This window comes from Periplaneta americana, chromosome 16 (genome assembly GCF_040183065.1).
Source record: "Periplaneta americana isolate PAMFEO1 chromosome 16, P.americana_PAMFEO1_priV1, whole genome shotgun sequence".
NCBI classification, from domain to species: domain Eukaryota; kingdom Metazoa; phylum Arthropoda; class Insecta; order Blattodea; family Blattidae; genus Periplaneta; species Periplaneta americana.
Window position 1 is genome coordinate 97,015,751 of NC_091132.1, and position 21,847 is coordinate 97,037,597.

General features: G+C 35.7%; 1 protein-coding gene across 2 annotated transcripts in view; it reads right to left on the bottom strand.

Annotated features, from left to right (window-relative positions):
* Nup43 (Nucleoporin 43kD) overlaps positions 1–21,847 on the bottom strand; it is a 78,761-nt gene that overhangs the window by 1,122 nt on the left and 55,792 nt on the right. For both annotated transcript variants that reach the window (XM_069812560.1, XM_069812561.1), the window contains 2 exons: positions 20,359–20,497; positions 14,101–14,226 (listed from right to left, as the gene is read on the bottom strand). In XM_069812560.1, coding sequence (XP_069668661.1) covers positions 14,101–14,226; positions 20,359–20,497 — 265 coding nt within the window. The remainder of the gene's footprint in view (positions 1–14,100; positions 14,227–20,358; positions 20,498–21,847) is intronic.

Below are 21,847 nucleotides of genomic sequence, written 5' to 3' on the forward strand. Positions count from 1 at the left end.
TAGGTAAGCATAATCGTTCAAAACAACAATGTAGTTGATATAGACTCCTTCCAGTGGCTAAAAGCAAGAAAAATGCAAAGTGACAACTTGCAAAATAACTATACTAGTGGCCACTAAATCAGACAGGTCAGAGAAATTACGCTGTTGCCAAGGACAACCAGTAACTGCATAGAGATGTCCAATTGAACACACTATTTCAGAGTGCAAGGCAGTTTGTTCTCTCCTGAGTTCCTGATGTTATCTCCAACATTGTTGTAAAACAAATTTATACTACAAGTTTACAATTCATTTTGAAGGTTCACATAAGTCAATTCTAATATTATTACCATCAATGCGGGCTCCTTTGACCCTTAAGGTGTTACTTGAACGCAGAAGAAAAAAATGTTTTCGTCGATGTAAAATAACAGTTTGGTGTCGAAAGTTGTGGTCTTTTTTCTCTGCAAACTTTCATCTGTACAAATATTTTCACCTAAGTTACTCCAATGGTAAGTAAACATTTTTTTCTTCTGGGTTCAAGTAACACCTTAAGGGTCCAAGTAGCCAGCATTGACAGTACTTTAAAATGTTGTGATTCAGTCCTGATTCAATTTAATTGAAGTCCGGCATCTTCAGGCAAATGAGAAGAATTTGGATATCATATGAACAAATTTCAATTGCATAAATATACTAAATATACTAAGTGACTACTATGAGCCATTCAGAGCAGAAATGGTGTAAGTCATTTGACAGCTCAAATAAATAATATACAAAATACAATTCCTACTTTCTCTTTGTTTTTTTTTTTCTCTCAATCTCTCTGTTCTTCGTATATACATTTACAGGCAAAATACATATTCATGTCATTTAAATTTGTATAATAACGACTGAATCATTAGCCTAGGTTATATGAGCCGTTCAGAGCAAAAGTGGTGTAAGTCAAAATTGACTTACACCACTTCCACTCTGAACGGCTCATATATATATATATATATATATATATATATATATAGTGTACAAAAGGTTACATGAGTGAATATACATATTGATATACATACTCATAGTTACAAAATATCAACGTTAAAATTACATGGATTAAAATGCATATAAAAAAAGTTAGAAAATATGGGGTACTTAGGTTAAAAACAATGTTATTTTCTAAATAATTTTAATTTTACGCCTTGCGTTTTATTTTGATGTGAATAATTTCACTGAATTTCTTGTATATAAGAAATGAAATTGTGTTGGAAAGAGTGGGTGAAGAAAGAATGATGCTGAAACTGATCAAAAAGAGAAAAAGGGTCATTGGCTGAGAAGAAACTGCCTACTGATGGATGCACTGGAAGGAATGGTGAATGGGAGAAGAGTTCGAAGCAGAAGAAGATATCAGATGATAGACGAAATTAAGATATATGGATCATATGAGGAGACAAAGAGGAAGGGAGAAAATAGGAAAGACTGGAGAATGGTAGGTTTGCAGTGAAAGACCTGCCCTTGGGTAGAATACTATGAATGAACTACGAAGAAATGTTGTATATTGTGTTATCATATCTTTAATTTTTAACACTGAAAATACTGACATTAATTTATAAAATTACGAAATAAAATATACTGTGTTTTGACAATTGTAATCAATATACATATATATAAGACATAATGGTATTAACTATTGCACATAATGTATTTATGATGTAGGCTATGTGATTCAACTATCTATTTCATATATGGTTCACAAAGTTACACAAAAAGAATGTGGGATAACAAACACAATTATCAATCAATCAATCAATCAATCAATCAATCAATCTTCTTAATGTATCCAGCTGTTTGCTGACAACATAAAGTTCACTATAGTCCACTGCAGTCTATTCAGTTGTTGTTTTTCACGAGAAATAACGGGTATTTTGATCAGTGTTCATTACAGATGCCTGTTGCTAGTAGCCAGAGTTGGGGTGTAGTCAATATATACTGCAGGGCTGTGTCTTCTGCAACCGGTACTGATGATTTTAATTTACTTCTTTTGTGGTTTATGGATGGACAGTATAGAAAAACGTGTTCCAGATCTTCATCATGATTATTACACCAGACAAGTAGGATTATCAGAAATGTGAAATCGGTGTCGGTACAATTGTGTGACAATGTGACCTGTTCTGGCTCTTGTTAAAAATGTTTGAACATGTCTAGGCAAGTTTTTGTACATTTCCAGGTCATTTGGTTTCTTTTGTACAGACTGTAAAATTTTTCCTTTGTCAGTAGAGAACCAATTGTTGATCCATAGGTTAAAAAAATAGACTTGACCAGGGGCGGTCCGTCCATAAGGCCATAAGGGCACATACCCTACCCTAACATTCTTGAGGAAAAAAGAGGTTTATATTTTACCACGATTTATTAAACAAATACTAGTCTGCTAATATTTGGTTCAAATCTATCACGTACACTACGTATTTGTACAAGTTTCACTGTTGCACGGATTTGTGTAACTAAAGAAATGAGCAGACTGCACTTGTGCAGGTAGAAAAATTCTTAGGGCAGTCTGAGATTTTGCCCATGTTTGCTAATAATGGTGAGGCATGCGCACTGCTTTTGCTGCTTGTCATTAGCCGCTGTGATGCTTTTAGCGCTAGTAATTTAACCTGCATTAGGGCAAGAGCCTTGAACTGCCTATCATCAGGGTAACCACTGGTAGTATGAAGAACATAATTCCTTCTTTACGAATACAGTTCAATAGCATGCCCTAGTAACTGTTATGTTGGTAATAAATTTTAAAAGAAGCGGGAAGGCAGAAAGCAAACCACAGTACCGCATTGTTCGTCATGTTTTTATGGTAGTGATATTTACACCGACAGCATTACGCGTGCAGTGAAAATGTGTTAGTCATTTTAAATCCTATTGTTTGTTACGGAATACAGAAAATGAATACAATCAATTATTTGATTAATAAACCATTCTCAACTCATTCCTTGAATGATAAATTTGTAATTAAAGATCTGGGTAGGCCGAATCCTGATATTAAAGTAGAACAAAGTTATCTGGTTAAAGACAAGGTGGTGAAGAGGTCATTCAACTCGGAAATCTATTCGAAACATGACTGGCTGTGTGGTTGTGAGGTAAAAAATGCGCTATTTTGCTTTCCGTGTTTGTTGTTTGGAGGTGACATTTCATGGACTAAAACAGGTGTTACGGATCTGAAACATTTATCTGAAAAAATTAAAAAACGTTGCGTCTTCAAACCACAAGAGTAATGTCATGGATTTGGCCGTACTGGGGATTCAGAATATTGCAAGTCGACTGAGTTCTGCTTACAGTCAGCAAATTGAACTTCACAACAAGAAAGTAAGAGAAAACATGTGTTGTCTCTGCTTATTAATTGTGTTCGATTCTGTGGTAATTACGAACTTGCTCTGTGCGGACATGATGAGTCGGACACTTCAACTAATCCAGGGATTTTTCGTAGGCTTGTCGATTTTAATACAGAATTGAACGAGTCGCTGAGAACCCATTTAGACAAAGCAACAGTATTTAAAGGAACCTCAAAAACAATCCAAAATGATTTGCTGGATTGTATGCTTCAGGTTTGTCACAAATATATTTCCGAAGAAATTAAAGCTGCCAACTTTGTGGCGGTTATAGCAGATGAGACATCTGATGTTTCAAATATTTTTCAGATGGTCCTGGTATATCGTTACATTGTAAATGATAATGTTGTAGAAAGATTCTGGCGTTTTCTGAACCCGTCCAATCATGATGCAGAGTCCCTCTCCGCCTGCATTTTGAAAGAAGTTAATGCTCAATTAAGAGACACTCCACATAAGTTAATTTCACAAAGCTACGATGGAGCTGCGGTTTTGAGTGGAAAAGAACGGGGTGTCCAAAGACGAGTAAGAGAGCATTATCCTCAAGCGTTTTATGTGCATTGTCATGCTCACCAACTTAATTTGGTCATGTCTCACGCGGCTACAATAAACCGTGGTGTGCACATATTTTTTTCTAATCTGGAAGGAATAAGTACATTCTTTTCAAAATCACCACAGAGAACTAAGGCTCTGGATGAGGTGGTTGGTCGACGTCTTCAAAGGGCAGCTCCTACGAGATGGAATTTTCACTCGCAGGCTGTTCTTACTGTTTATGAATACCGTGAAGAGTTAATAGAATGCATGGATGAAATTCAATTGCGGAATGACATTAAGCAGCTTTCCACTACTTCACAAGCTAATGGGTTGAAGTTAATTTTGTCGGATGAAGAATTTAAATTCTGACTTCATTTCTTTTATAGAATTATGCCACACATTGACATTCTGTTCAACCAACTACAGAAGGGAGTAACAGATCCTGTTCAAGTGAAAGAACACATAAACGTTTTTGAGAATCACATCAAGATGACAAGGGACAATATAGAGAGATCTGCAGGGGTGAAAGAAGGAAATGGGGTGTCCAGAAAACGAAACCACGAAGAAATATCCGGAAATAGGTTGCGTGAAGCAAGGGAGGTTTGTGATGTTATAATCACACAAGCAAGTGAAAGATTCAGTTTCATTGGCCATCTCAGCGCTTCTAACTTATTCGTATCGGAAATGTTTCCTGAGTACTGTACATTATTTCCAACAAAACACCTCATAACAAATGTAGAAGCTTTCCCCTTTCTGGATCAAAAGAAACTAGAAACTGAGCTTGGGGTGGTGTACAGAAGGGAAGAGTTCAGATCCGTGTCTGGTGCAATTCCAATGTTGAAATGTATAGTAAATACAAATACCATCAGCATATTTGAAGAAACCGTGAAACTGCTACAAATAATAATAACAATTCCGATGTCAACATCTGAAGCAGATGAAAGAATAAAGACATTTTTGCGCAACAGGCTGCATCAGGACAGATTATCTTCCCTAACCATGCTGCCAATAGAACGAAATCTGGTCATGGACATACCTGATTTCAATAATAAAATAATTGACATGTTTGTCGCAATGAAAAATAGAAGATTGGATTTTACCTACCAAACGTGACAAGACAAAGTGTAAAGTGTAAATAATCTGTGAAATGTAAATAAGTGTTCATATATGTATAGTGACACTAAGTGTACTTTTATAGTGTAAATAGTGTACCGGTACATAAAATATCTTCAATATCACACACAACCAACTTGAGCAGCAACAACATAGCACATACTGATGACGACGGAGACGACGATGACAACAACAACAACACCAACAAGCAGCATTACTTAAGTAATTTTTTTGTGCCCCACCTAGTTCGAAAATCACGAGCTGCCACTGGACTTGACTGAAGCAAAAGCATTGAATAGAGATATCATTTGAAGAGGTCTTGGTTGCAAATATCTTACTTGTTTTGCAGTATTATCGACTTTCTCGTTTCCAGGTATACCACAATGACTAGGTATCCATTGAAATGTTATTTCCTTTTGGAGTTCCTTTAGTTTATTTAGTTGTTTCTGAATTGGAATAATTCTATGTGCATATAGGTTTGGTACATATTTAATTATATTAAATATAGCTCCCTTGGAGTTGGTAAGTATGCAAATAGATTTTTCAGAAATTTGAGTAACACACTGAAGAGCAGCATCAATAGCTAGCAATTCAGTGTCAAGACTGGAAGAGGATGAACATGATATGAAATAACTTTCTTGATATTTTGGAATATAATACTCTGGCTCCTGATGTCCCATGATTAGGATTTAGACATCCATCTGTATAAATTTGAAGGTGGTCCTTATATGTGCTGCAGAGTAGTTCCATGGCATCTAACTTAAGAATGTATGGAGATCATTTTTGGAATGATTTCCTGGAATTTGTATGCTATGTTCTGGAATCACCCATTTCCATGGAGGAATTTCGTTCACAACTGGAGTCTTAGCAAGGAGTGTGTCTGTGATATAGATTGGTACAGTCTGCGTCACCATTTTTGGCGTGTGAAATAAGTAATGGGAACGTTAAGTACGAGTGTTTTACCTTTGCAACAGTCTGACAACTGTGTTTGACAAATGGCTGATGTGACGTGTAAAGGAAGTGGTACCATCTCAGCTGCACTAGCAATATGCTCACAAACTGGGCACTATACTCTAGGACACACCCCAAAAACGCTGGCGCCAGCCATATTTCTTCTTTTTTTATTTTATAGAAATTACATAGGATATCATCTGACAGTTTGAAGAACATCTGGGATCTGGAAGAGGCTTGCAATTTTAAATGTATTTTTAGATCCTTTTATAATATAGTGTCTGATTGGTTGAATATTACATTCAATTTCTAGGGCAACAGTTGATGTGGTTTTTGGTACTCCTAGACATAATCTTAAGGCTGAGTTTTGAAGAACAGAAATTTTTTGTAGATGCTCCTCCCCATATTTCACATCCATATTTGATCGTATATAAGCATTATAAAACAGACGCATTGTCGTGATATCTGATCCCCATTTCTTATTAGCTATGATCTTAAGAGATTTAATTGTGGTATACATTGCAAAGCAACATCGGTTGAATGTGTTTTCCATAAAATTTTTTCATCAAAAATTAATCCTAGGATCTTAGGAGATGGATTGTACTGAATTTCTTGATTATTCAAATAAATGTGAGGTTTATAGTTTTTAAGCTATATCTTCTTGTGAAGACAGTATATCGTCGCTTAAGAAACAATACCGCGTAACTGACATTTTTGGTCAAAACTGTTTTTTTGCACAGATGGCACCTCCACTGTCATCTGCATGCATTGACAAGCATGGGAATTTGATTGCATGAATGGCCTGCGTGCGAAGGAGGGGGGTGCAATACCGCGTATCTGAAGTCACGAGAACTCTGTAGGAAATACCACGTATCTGACAACAGATATTATGTCTGCGTCCTCAGTACGGAAGCTGGTTCTCGTTACTGCCTTGTGAAATTGTGTCAACAGTGTGTGATATTCTGAGAAGATTAAAGAAGTGTTCAGTTTCAATTATTTTAAAAGGTAAATGTAATAGAATTATTTCACTAATGTCAATTGAATGTTTGTTGAGCTGAATTCACGCAGAATCTTACTGCAAGTTCATTCACTGAAATACAGGATATTTATTATTTTATTACTATATAGACCTACAGATACAAGAAAAGAAATGAACCGGACGACAGTCAGTTTAGCGAGAACAAAATCCTATCTGTGCTATGTTCTCCATTCAAGACGGGAGAAACTTCTGTGAACATTAACAAAGGCATCGCATAACATGAGAAAAAAATTCAGGTTTGCAAAAAGATGTTTCTGTGTACATTGGGAATTAAAGAATGGACTGTGCGATATTGGTTAGCTGATAGTACTGATGGCGTCCCTTCTGTAAAAAAATGAGTCATGTCCTCGTGAAAAATCGCAGAAAAAAGAACATTCGAAAGAATTTCTTACTTCTTTCTTCAATAGCCTGCCTAAATTACCGTCACATTATTGTAGACGAATGTCCACAAAATTGTATCTAGAACTGACTGTGCAGTCACAGTCACAATTATATGAGCTTTACTAAGAAAAATGTGATGACAGTAACCTAAGACGACATACTTTCGACAGTTTGTTCCAGGAGTCTAACCTCAGTCTCTTTAAGCCCAAGAAGGTTCATTGTAATGTTTGCTGCAGCTATAAAGGCGGAAATATCAAAGAAGAAGAATGGAAAACTCATATTGAAAGGAAAGAAATGAAAAATATAAAGACAAAGAAAATGGGCAGAAAAATTTGTGTATAGTTTATACAATGGATCTTCAAGCAGTTAAGGTGGCACCATTTGTGCAGGCTAGTTCCATGTATTATAAAATAAAATTAGCTATACATAATTTTACAATGTACAACCTTGCCACTTAGGAAGCAGTATGCTACTGGTTCGATGGGACAGAGTCTGATCTAGTGGCGTCAACTTTTGCATCATGCGTATAGGATAGCCTACGTTAACCAAGCAACTGAAAGATCGTCTACTCCCAGTTATTCTGTATTCTGATGGTTGTAATTACCAGAAAAGAAACGTAGTAATGGCAAATGCCTTATTAAGATTAGCCATTAATACTGGTGTTACAATAACACAGAAATTTTTGGAAAAAGGACATACGCAAATGGAATGCGATTCTAATAGTTCTATTGAATGTAAACTGAAAGGACGTGAAATAACACTTCCTAGCCATTATGCTTTGATTTCTAAAGAGGCTAGGAAGAAACCATTCCTCTATAAAGTCCATTATCTGACTCATAACTTCTTCACCAACTTTGCGACTAAAGATTTGTGGTTATACGACTTTATTCGACCTGGGAGGAATAAAAATGACTCTACGGTCACTGACTTAAGAGTCATTCAGTATTGCCCTGATGGTATAATACTCTTGAAATGCAATTTCAATGATGACTTGCAAGAGATGCCTAGGCGCCCTAAGAAGTTCTCCAGGAATGTCGTTTTTCCAAAACTGTACAATGATAGGCTGAAGATTAATGAGTCAAAATGGAATCATCTGCAGTAATTGAAGAATGTTATTTCAAGAGACTGGCATTGTTTTTATGATAGCATTCCACAATAGGGTTAGTCAAGGATTGCTTTTTATGATTCCAGTGTAGGCCTATAATTATTTCTTTATTGTGTTTAACGAATATTCTGGTACAATTTCCTTTTCCCAAATAGCAAAGCTTATAAATTTCATTAGATAATGCGCTTCCACCCTCTTGTATTAATTCTGCTGGAATTTGATAGATACCTGGAGACTTCAGATTTTCTATCGCAATTTCAACTTCTGAAAGTGTGGGTTCGGGTATAAATAGCTCAGCAGTTTGTATTTGAATTTTGTCCCGATCATTTCTATTTGGCCTATGTACATTTAGTAGTTGCCCAAAATAGTTTTTCCATCTGTTCAGGATTGAATGAGAGTCTGCAAGCATGTCACCATTCTCATCCTTGATCACGTTTACCCTTGCCTTATATCCGTTCTTAAATTCCTTTATACCCTTATATAAATCTCGGATGTTTTTATTCTTACTATTTGTTTCTACCTCATTCAGTTTTTCCTTCAAGTAACCTCTCTTTTTATTCATAAGTGTACGACTTCTGTAGGCTATGTTTAATAGCTTTCGATTGTTGTTGTCCAAGGCCCCTTATAGATGAAGTCATTTGTTTTTATTTCATTACATCACCTTAGGTGGCAATTTGAAAACTCATTTATTTAATTAAATATCAGTCCTATCAAAATTTTGCATAGAATAAAACTAATCGGAAATAATTTTGAAAGAAACTTTTGTTCTGTAACATTTTTCATGAAAATCAATAATAAGGGAGATATTTCTATTTATTTAATTCAAGCCCTCTTATAATCCCATTTTAAATAAAGTATTTTGAATGACATATAGCCTAAAATCTAAATTACAACGAACTTAATTTATATTCCAATTTTCATATAAATCAATTCAGCCATTATTGCGTGAAAAGGTAACAAACATCCAGACAAAAATTTCAAAAAAGCGATTTTCGGTTTGAGGATGGTTAATTATACATGTTAACACCAATTATTTTTGGAAAATCGAAAGTTAGCAGAAACATTTTGGCTACAGATTTATTATTAGTATAGATTATAGCATGACAAATCATTTATCGTTTCATAATATTAACTTTATGGTACAAGTTATGTCATCATAATAGAAGTCATGATGTTTCAGTTGGCATGGTAATATTTTACGGCTCTGGTACAATAATATGGCATATTATGCACGATTTTCACAAATGATAAAGACTGCTGGAGTACACACCAAATATTTGAATGTGGCACACTCAAAATATATAATCGCGAATCCTTTGGATTTCATTTCTATAGTTATAACCTGAGGGAGCATGTCGTCGCTATGCATCCCTCAGACTGAAAGTTACAGGCATCAAGATATACTGTCATTCTTGAAGTCAGGAAAATCATGGCATCAGCACCAAAGGCAACCACTGAACTACATCTTTCCATTTAAATAATTGATTTTGTGTAACTACAGGTTTCTTAAGTGATCTTGAAACACCTTTGCTTAATCTTGTGTCTCATTATGACTATATTGTAATCAATCTTAAGAGATTTCAATACAAACTTATTAAATTCATGTAATTACGCTACAATTCAACTCATGAAATCCATCCTTCCTTCCACAGCTACTCACCACACCCACGAGTCAGAGACCCTTCTTGACATTATTGCTACAATTAATCCTCAGCTAGTATTAACAGATGGACAACTATCAGTGCCAGGTATTTCAGCTCACGACATAATTTTTCTAGAATACTCCTTGTATTGTCCAAAATACAAACCTCACATCACATCATGTCGTGATTTTAAGCATATTAAGCATGATGAATTAATCAAGGACGCACTTAGCCTACTCTGGACTGAAGTGTGGAGTTTACCAGGTACTGATGACAAAATCGACAAATTTAATGACCTAATAATAGCTCAGAGGTCTAAAAACAAAAGCGACAATTGATGAAAAACTTCAAAATTTAACTCAGGAGCTGAAAGACTTAAGTAGTGATAGTTTCCTGGAGTTTAAAAGTTACGCTTACTTACAAATGGCTTTTAAAGAACTTGTAGGTTCATTGCCACCTTGACATAAGCCTGCCATCAGCCCTATCCTGAGCAATATTAATCCAGTCCCTACCATCATATCCCACCTTCCTCAAATCCATTTTAACCCGTAAGCACACGCGCTGAGGTAAAAAATACCCAGGCGTTATTTAATTTGTTGGCAACACTGTCCATAAATTTAAATCAATTCCGCGTTTTCAGTATCTTTCTTTCAGATCTTTGTGCACTGTTGTACGTATGATTGAGTTAGTTTTCTTATGGCTGCAGATGTTTACACAGGTATATATCAAGACCGGGTAAGAAATACCCCGTGCGTGTGCTTAAGTAGCAGTAGTAGCAAATAATTTTGATAGTGTTCCTTTTGTATTTTCCATTTCAAAATGGACTTAGAGTCTAGACAAAGTCGTCAAATAGTAGGCTGGCTGGATGAAGAAGACGAACAAGAAAAAATTCAAGGTGAATCGGAAGATGAAGATGATCATATTTCGGAAAGTGAACATAACACCGATACAGAACAGGAAGCAGAGAGTAGCGATGACGACTTTGATGACAACGCTCCACTATCTCAGTCTACTACTTACAAAGGTAAAGACCGTACTTCTTGGAGGAAGAGTGTGCCACCTCGAAGTGTTAGTTATGCAATATAGTTACTCACCTTCCGGGCTGTAAGAGACAAGCTCGCCAAGCAAAATTCACACTAGAAACCTAGTCGTGTCTAGCAGATGATATTGTCAAGTACAGAAATATTTACATCAGGTCTATCCAGAACAACTTCTTTCGCGAGCGTGATGCTTCGACAACTGATCCAACTGGGATAAAAACACTTTTTGGTCTGTTATATTTGCTGGTGCACTGAGGTCAGCTAAACTCAACGCTAAATATTTGTGGACTACTGATGGAACAGGAATTCCTTTGTTTCCAGCAACAATGGGAATAAACAGATTCTTCTTTCTTTTGCGGTGCTTTTGTTTGGACGACATTATTACAAGAGAAATTAGAAAAGCGACTGATAGTCTCGCTCCAATAAGAAGTGCTTTTGACTCTATCACAAAGAACTTACAGAAAAGTTATACAGTTGCTGAATATTGCACTATCGATGAAGAATTGGAGCCCTTCCGAGGACACTGCTTATTCAGACAGTATAAATCAAAAGCAAACCAGCGAAATACGGCATAAAAATATTTGGGCTAGCTGATTCCCGCACTTTCTATGTGTTGAACTTGGAAATATACTGTGGTATGCAATCATAAGGCCAATATCGTCAATCAAATTCTCCATCTGATGTGGTCGAACGGCTGATTACTCCTATTAGTGGAACTGGAAGAAATGTTACGTTTGATAACTGGTTTATGAGTATGCCACTTGCCAAAGAACTTCTCAGTGATCACAACTTAACATGTGTTGGAACTGTAAGACTAAATAAACGTGAAATTCCTCCTGAATTTGTGCAGAAAATGCGTGAAAAATTTACTAGTATTTTTGGATTCCAGGATAGACTGACTCTGACTTTCTATGTTCCAAAACCAGGAAAAGTTGTTCTAGTAGCTTCCACTATGCATTACGATGATGCAATTGATCCAGACACCAGAGAGGAAAAGAAACCGGAAATAATAACGTTTACAATGCTACTAAAGAAGGAATTGATGTAGTGGATGAACTATGCGTGTCCAGGAAATCCCGACGTTGGCCACTTACCGTGTTTTTTGGTCTTCTCAACATCACAGCAATTAATTCTTTAGTTATTTATAAAACTAACAATGCTACTTCACAAGGACCAATCATCCACCGATAATTTCTGAAGGAACTGGCTCTTGGATTGGTAAATCATTTGGCTCATCAGTTGACATTGAAGAATTTGCCTTTACAAATTAGATCTACTATTCGAAGAATGAATGGTGTGGAGGAACTAACCCAACCAACACAGAAACGAATGAAGATGTCCTCAAGTCGATGTGAGGTATGTCCTAGGAAGAAGGATCGTAAAACTACTACTTCATGCTTTAGGTGTAACAAGATGATTTGTAAAGAATATTCGGTGCCTTTTTATGAGGTGTGTGCTGATACCGGAAGTGGTGATAGTGAGTGAGTGAGTGGACGAGTGACGGCCATAAATACTTTTTCTTTTATTTTTACATTTTTGTGTTACCACTGAGATACCTATAATATTATGTTGTTTTCCTGTGGATGACTTATCACTCAAAGTTAGTATTCATATGTATTAATATTGTTAAATTAAACAAATGTGTTTAATGGTCCTAACAATTATAAAATTATGGCACTTCAGTATTAATTATATTTTGTTGTTAGTAACACTTTATTTATTGTGGGGTAAAAAATACCCAACGCGTGTGCTACCGTTATAAAATAATGTGTGTGTGCTGGTGGGTTAATATTATCCTCCCGAGACGTAGGCCAAAGGTCTTTTTTCCCCTCAGGTCTTCCAACTAACAATCTATATGCATTTCTGGATTCACCCATATGTGCTCCATGTCCTGTCCATCTCAAACAACTGGATTTAATGTTCCTAATTATGTTAGGTGAAGAATACAATGCATGCAGTTCTCCATTGTATAACTTTCTCCATTCTCCTGTAACTTCATCCCTCCTAGCCCCAAATATTTTCCTAAGCACCTTATTCTCGAACATCCTTAACCTCTGTCCCTTTCTCAAAGTGAGAGTCCAAGTTTCACAACCATACAGAACAACCAGTAATATAACTGTTTTATAAATTCTTTCAGTTTTTTTTTTGAAAGCAGATTGGATGACAAAAGCTTCTCACCGAATAATAGCAGCAATTCTCATATTTATTCTGCATTTAATTTCCTCTCGAGTGTCATTTATATTTGTTACCATTGCTCCAAAGTATTTGAATTTTTTCACCTTTCAAAAGGATAAAATTTTCTATTTTTATATTTCCATTTCGTACTATGTTCTGGTCAGGAGACATAATCATATACTTTGCTTTTTAGGGGTTTACTTCCAAACTTATCTCCTTACATGCTTCAAGTAAAATTCCCGTGTTTTTCCTAATAGTTTGTGGATTTCTCCTAACATATTCACGTCATGTGCACATACAAGCAGCTGATGTAGCCAGTTCAATTCCAAACCTTCTCTGTTTTCTTGCACTAAAAGTCACACTACATCAATGATTACAATAACAAATCCCAATCAAATTTATCCTTCAAAATTATAATGTGTGGTGAATATATAGCATGTCGAGACAATATTTTATTATGGTACTCCCATCCCTCGAGCCATCTTTCTCAATTTCTCTGTGTCATAAATATAACCAATACAAAAAGCAAAGAGCAACTACTGCATAAAATAATTTTCCAAGTAGATCAATCATCACCAGTGCAATGAAAATATTTCACAGAACAAGCAGTCATCAGAATTTCGTTAGAAATGGTGTTGAAGCCTGAATAGTAGAAAACGTGGCATGATGAATACATTTCTTTGAATATTAATGCTGAAGATTCATAATAAAGAAAGTAAAAACCAATACATATCTTCTTCAAGAAAAGAAAACGTAGTTCTCATTCACAACGAATTCTTAGATAAAGTACCTGGCAGAGTGGTCCCGAGGCGTGCAGGTCGGGACATCGAGCTTGTGTTCCAGTGCCATACTTCTCCACTCATTGAGCATGTAAATAAGTGTTCAGGACGATCTGGATGGAAGTGCAATTCACTCACTGCAAGTTAAACAAATATAGAATGAGAAATCTTTCCATATCTGAATAATTATGGTCACTGTTAAATAGCATTAATTACTTAAATTGACAGATTCAAAGTGTCAACTAAATATTCTGAAATAGTCTTAATTCAACTGGAACTTGGATAAAATATTATTATAAATGAATAGGAATAAATGGTATACTTCATGTATTTTAGTCTTCATATAGTGACAAGTGCAAAACCACATCCTATAGGCGAGATCTCAACATTTCCAACTGCAAAAGATACAGTTTAAACAATGTTGTGAGAAAAATTATCAAAAGGACATTGATTTAATACCACTCTCAGATGATACAGTTACTCGCTGAATTAATGACATGGCTAACGACGTAGAATCTCAACTTATTAATAAAATAAAAGAAAGTTCGTTTTATTCACTTCAGATAGACGAGACAACAGATACTTCAAACGAAGCACAATTGCTTTGTTACGTTTCATGAGGATATTATGTTATTTTCCAAGACTTTGACAATTCGTTCAACTGGAGAACATATTTTTAAAGTTCTGCATGAGTGCTTGTGCACTAGGGTGTATCGAAGAAGGTCGAAAAATTTCTTTTCCCGAAATTACAAATTTAAAGGTTAGCAAAAGTTGCATAATGGTGCCAACATTTCGCACAAAAAATTTTGATCTCTTAGAAGCACTTTTAATTGACCTGCAGAGGAGTTAGTTCTTTTTGATTACCGGTATCTCATTTCTTTCTATAGTCGCGATGCTGTTATTCCCGGCGTGACTCCTCCTCCTTGCTTACGTCTTAGGAAGTGAAGGCTCTATAAAGTCTAGGTAGGTAGTATTGTTCGCCATTTTTTTTTCTTTTGTTGCCGAGCTACCAGATGAGGAATCTATTTGCCACACCGTTAAACATTATCATGTCATAGCTCCTATGATAATAAATCAATCGCACTGTAATTCAGCAAATAATTGACCGGCAAATAACGTCCTCGTGTGCTTTCTGCGAACGCCAACGAAAGAGCCAAAATGGCGGGCGATTATATTAAGTATTTATCGAGCTTAGGAAATGCATCAGCGAATCACAAGATGCACACGTTTGAATGTAGCCGACCTGCAACGTGATTGGTTGCTGGAAATAGGAGCGACGGGACTATAACATAAGCATGTTTGCAGGTCTTCGCTTGATGCAGACTGCTATGATTTTTTGTTATTATTGACAGATAAAAGAAAAGGAGTATTATTTTTAAATCTAAGAGATGGTACGAATGCAAAATAAAAGGTACAAATATGTTACAAGCTGTATCAACCCAGAACTCAAAACAGGGAGATGGCTACTAACAAAGTCCATCCTTCCACCCACTTGCTACTATTTGTTTCTATTGTTTGTTTATTCTATTTTTGTTTTCATTTTGTACTCCAAGAAAAATAATGTCTTCTTCTCACAGGATTGGAGTTGCATTCTTATATCCAGTGTGGAACTCATAAAAGCATCTTTCTTTTTCACCACAAACTGTAGCTCAAGCATCGTTAACTTATCTTCACCAGACTGATTCTGTGTGGTATGGGATAGAAGGAATGTTTTCTCTCCACCTCCACGAAAATTCCTGATCATACACCATACTCTCCAAATCGTCATACTTAAATAATGGCGGTTCTGGTATAATAAATTGCATAAGAATGGGAAAGACAAAATATGAGTTCTTACTACTCATTCTGTCCTCAAATTTATTAATCACTATTATATACTCAGTTTTATGTCTTATATGTATTATTTAATTCTATTTGTATTTTATATTTATCTGTAAGTACAGTGCGATCAGTTTTGCTTTCTGCTGGAGTGTTTTGCCTATGGGTGAATGCCCTGCTAGTTAGCCAGGTCTTGGTGATTAGCAGGAGAGTAAAACAATAAAACAAACCAACCATACAACAATACACAAACAAATTTAAGAGGCGCATTACTTTCCAAATTATCAAATGAGGTGTTGAAACTGTCCGCCTTCATTATCCACAAATTTTTCGCATCTCTTTAGGAAATTATCCATCACTCGCTGTAGTTCATGTTGAGAAATCCGGACAATTTTCTGACGAATATTATCTTTGAGTACTTGTATTCGTCTTGTACACAGCATTTTTTTATTCACCCCAGAGATAATAATCGCAGGCTGTTAGATCGGAGGATCGAGGGGACCACAAATCCTTACTAATAACTCTCTCTTGTGGAAACACATTGTGAATTTCTCTCATGGAAATATTCACAGTGTGAGCAGTGGCAGAGTCCTGTTGAAAAAATGAACGATGACATTCCCTGTCAGTTAATTCTCCGAAAAAAGGGATTAGTATGGTATTCACATAAGTACCGTAACAGAATAAACTCTTATTCTACAAAAAAAAAAAAAAAAAAAAAAAAAAATTGGTCCTATGATTCTTTCACAACTGATGGCGCACCATACGCAGATTTGTCATCATGGAGGGGCACTTCATGTACTAAGTCAGGTTTATCAGTATTCCAGTAACGATTGTTATGAGTACACACATAACAATGAAAGTGGAACCAGGCCTCGTCCGAGAAGAATATTAAATGTGGGTCTATTTGTCCATTGGACACATTTTCCAGAATCCACTCACAAAATATGCGCCTACATACAGGGTCACCTGGCTGAAGAGCATGTGCCACAGTTATTTTATATGGCTTGAAGTGCAATAATTTAGTAGGTAGCCTTTTGCACAGACCCATATGAAAGTCCCACGTGTTGTGCAAGACGACAAAGAGATTTTCTAGGAGAATTTTCTAAACAATTACGAATGTCATGTAATCTTTCTTTGGTGAGAACTCTATGCTGCTTTTTTGATTTCTTAGGTTGGACACTTTCAGTTTCCTGAAATGTATGACAAAGATTATGAACTGTTTTATGATCTGGATTATCTACACTCGAGAATCTTTCTTGAAACCATCTTCGAATTTTACAAGCTAACTGTGTTAACACATACTTACTTACTTACTGGCTTTTAAGGAACCCGGAGGTTCATTGCCACCCTCTCATAAGCCCGCCATTGGTCCCTATCCTGAGCAAGATTAATCAAGTCTCTATCATCATATCCCACCTCCCTCAAATCCATTTTAATATTATCTTCCCATCTACGTCTCAGCCTCCCTAAAGGTCTTTTTCCCTCCGGCCTTCCAACTAACACTCTGTATGCATTTCTAGATTTGCCCATACGTGCTACATGCCCTGCCCATCTCAAACGTCTGGATTTAATGTTCCTAATTATGTCAGATGAAGAATACAATGCGTGCAGTTCTATGTTGTGTAACTTTCTCCATTCTCCTGTAACTTCATCCCTTTTAGCCCCAAATATTTTCCAAAGCACCTTATTCTCAAATACTCTTAACCTATGTTCCTCTCTCAAAGTGAGAGTCCAAGTTTCACAACCATAAAGAACAACCGGTAATATAACTGTTTTATAAATTCTAACTTTCAGGTTTTTTGACAACAGACTGGATGATAAAAGCTTCTCAACCGAATAATAACAGGCATTTCCCATATTTATTCTGTGTTTAATTTTCTCCTGAATATGATTTATATTTGTTACTGTTGCTCCCAGGTACTTGAATTTTTCCACCTCTTCAAAGGATAAATTTTCAATTTTTATATTTCCATTTCGTACAATATTCTCGTCACGAGACATAATCATATACTTTGTCTTTTCTGGATTTACTTCCAAACCTATTTCTTTACTTGCTTCAAGTAAAATTCCCGTATTTTCCCTAATCATTTGTGGATTTTCTCCTAACATATTCATGTCATCCGCATAGACAAGAAGCTGATGTAACCCGTTCAATTCCAAACCCTCTCTGTTATCCTGGAATTTTCTAATGGCATACTCTACAGCAAAGTTAAAAAGTAAAGGTGATAGTGCATCTCCTTGCTTCAGCCCACAGTGAATTGGAAACGCATCTGACAGAAACTGACTATACGGACTCTGCTGTACGTTTCACTGAGACACATTTTAATTAATCGAACTAGTTTCTTGGGAATACCAAATTCAATAAGAATATCATATAAAACTTCTCCTTTAACCGAGTCATATGCCTTTTAGAAATCTATGAATAACTGATGCACTGTACCCTTATACTCCCATTTTTTCTCCATTATCTGTCGAATACAAAATATCCGATCAATAGTTGATCTATTACGCCTCAAACCACACTGATGATCCCCAATAATTTCATCTACATATGGAGTTACTCTTCTCAAAAGAATATTGGACAAAATTTTGTACGACGTCAACAAAAGTGATATTCCTCAAAAGTTACTACAGTTAGTCTTATCCCCCTTCTTAAAGATAGGTACGATTATGGACTCCTTCCATTGTTCTGGTACAATTTCCTTTTCCCAAATAGCAAGTACAAGCTTATAAATTTCGTTAGATAATGCGCTTCCACCCTCTTGTATTAATATTCTGCTGGAATTTGATTGATACCTGGAGACTTATAATTTTTCAGATTTTCCATCGCAATTTCGACTTGAAAAAGTGTGGGTTCGGGTATAAATGGCTCAGCAGTTTGTAATTCAATTTCGTCTCGATCATTTCTATTTAGCCTATGTATATTTAGTAGCTGCCCAAAATAGTTTTTCCATCTGTTCAGGATTGAATGAGAGTCTGCAAGCAAGTCATCATTCTCATCCTTGATCACGTTTACCCTTGCCTGATATCCATTCTTAAATTCCTTTATGCCCTTATATAAATCTCGAATGTTTTAAATTTTACTATTTGTTTCTATCACATTCAGTTTTTCCTTCTTGCTTATAATAGAGACTACAAGGCAACTTTTGTATACCGTTACGTTTTGAATTTCAGAACTTTTTTTTTATACACCCTGCTGTGCACTCACCAGTAGGCAAAGTGGTATTGTAGCTAATGTAAGAGACATTGCTCTTGATGTTACATGGACTCACTGTTTCATTCACAGGAAAGCCTTAAATTCAAAGTCATGTTAGAAAGGAGCATTAAAATAATAAACTTTATTAAGGCAAGGTCTCTGAATAGCAGACTGTTTTCAATAATTTGTGATAAAATGAGTAGTGAGCACAAACAGCTCCTATTTCATTCTGAAGTTTGCTGACTCTCAAGAAGTGCGGTACTCATAAGGTTTTTTGAATCAAGACAGGAAGTCCTGTTATTTGTAAACAAAATCAACGAAGAATATGTTTCATTCCTTGCTGATGAGTTGTGGCTAAGTACATTGGCATATCTTTGATATATCTTCTCAAAACTAGATGAATTAAATCGCTGCTACATTATACATAAAAAGAACATTCAAAGAAGAAATCTATGAAGAATTCAGACAACGAAGTTCGAACAAGAATGGTGCCAATTTCTGTCGAAAAAAAACTTGATTCCAGATCAGCTGCAGAAATAATGTTATAGCTGTAAGGACAACCACTGGACAGGATTGCCTAGCTACTCATCTTCACAAGCCAGCCATCCTTTCATCCCCTAGGTGTGTTCATGTGGCGGAAGCAGACTCAATCATGGACTTTGAACATGTAAACAAGTGCAGTGCTCTCAACATGTGTCAGTACGAACTCACTTAGTGCACTCTATTGTTCCAAGTGTCTGAGCATTAAATAAATAAATAAATAATACTACTTTTTTTCTTCATAATCTTCAGGAATCAGATCCAGATTATTGCACAATCTTCGTGAATCATCTTGTATGTATATAAAAAAGTAAGCTGATTTCGAGCTCACAACCATTTTGCATTTTTTTTTTTCAAATTAAGGTCTAGTAACTATTTCATAAAAAATTATTCTATATCATGTGCATCATTTCTGGATAAATTCACTCATAGATACTGATATAAGCAAAATCTATCCAATAGTTCAGAAGAAATTGCCGTACATGAAGACAGACAGCATGCCCAAAACTACTTTTTCAGAATCAATAAATTAAGAATTAAAGTGAACAAATTTAACAATTTTCTTGGAAGTGTAATAGTGTACTCAAATCAAACCCTGTAGTCAGTTACTGACACCGCCAACACACTAAAACTTATTTGCTATACATTAAATCAAAGATATTACATAAAGGAAAGCTTGATTTATTATATACTGTTTATAAAATAAAAACAAGACCTGTGTCTGAGTGAGCACTAAGCAGTGTAACAGGGAATGTATTGCGGCGCAGATCCCAGACAGTGAGTGACCCATCCTCTCCTCCTGCAAGTACCATGTGACACTGTGTTGGATGGTGTGTTACACAGCTTGCTGCTACCTGGAACAGAATTCCCAGTGTCAACCATTGTACTCTACTTTCAAGTAATGATAAATTAAACAATTTACTAATGTCAATAAATTAGTCACAGACAGTAATACATGTGAACTAATAGACCATTCATAGTATGTAATTAGTGGAAAAAGAAGATGATTAACAAATTTTAACAAAAAATCATCATGATCATCTTTCATACTACGTGGTTAGTGGAAAAAGAAAATAATTTTTAACAAGAAGTCATCACAATCGTAATAAATATCACCATAAAAATTACATTGAAATAGAGCCATACAGTCATCCAGAACTCTCCTCAGAGGATCTCCTTGATTTCTCCTGCCCTGTGGCCTATATTTGACAATTAAATGTGGAATTCTATTCCTGTCCACTTTCCTTATATGTTGTAACCAGTTACTTTTGTATTTATTATTTTTTGTAAAAATGTGTTCAGTTTTTAAGTCATTGTGAATGTCTTCATTATGATTGTAATCTTGTCGTGTGTTTCAACAAAAAAGTGCTTAAGGCAGTGGTTTCCAATGGCACCCTTGTGATGTATTAAAAGTCACGAGGCACCCCTGTAGACTTTCTCTCCCCCCAAAAATTTCAGAAAAACTATACGCTTTTAATTTAAGTTCAAATAAATTCCTACATTATTGATTTCACTCATTTATTGAAAGATACAACAAACACCAAAATAAAACATACTAATACAGTTTCAAAAAATAGTGGTCTACATTGGAAATCACTCGAGATCTGTTTAAACTTGAGATTGATGCTTAGAACACTGGCCTAACAATGAAATACGCACATCGTCCTCAAGGCTCTGCAGTCTATTTCTTGGTTTGGATTTTATTGTTGCCATAGCAGAGAATGCTTGCTTACACAGATAAGAAGTTTAAAAAGACATAAGTAGGTATGTTGCTTTCATTAGGTTAGGGTACTATCAGGGGCAGCCCGTCCTTAGGGGCCACTGGGGCCATGCCCCACCAATATTTCGCCAGCTATACATTTTTTTTTTCATATTTAAAATACGTAAATTTTATTCAGGACAGTGTACTGGATTCAAAATTGTTTCAGTAAATTTTATCACTTTATGCAATATGTGTCAGTGAAACGTCAAAGATTGTATTGTACTAAATATTGTGAGCTTGGGCAAAAGTCAAAGAGCCCCGTAACTTGAATCACTTTAGTGCTCAACTGTCATGCTGTGCAGCGTGCAATGTCGCTACCCTACCAATGGAAATTCACGAAGTGTTACGAAGTTACCATTATGAATATATGCTTCATTTGGGCACCATCCAAGCTGGTCTGCCTGATGGACGAAAGCAACTGTCGTAAATATTTGTTCTGTGA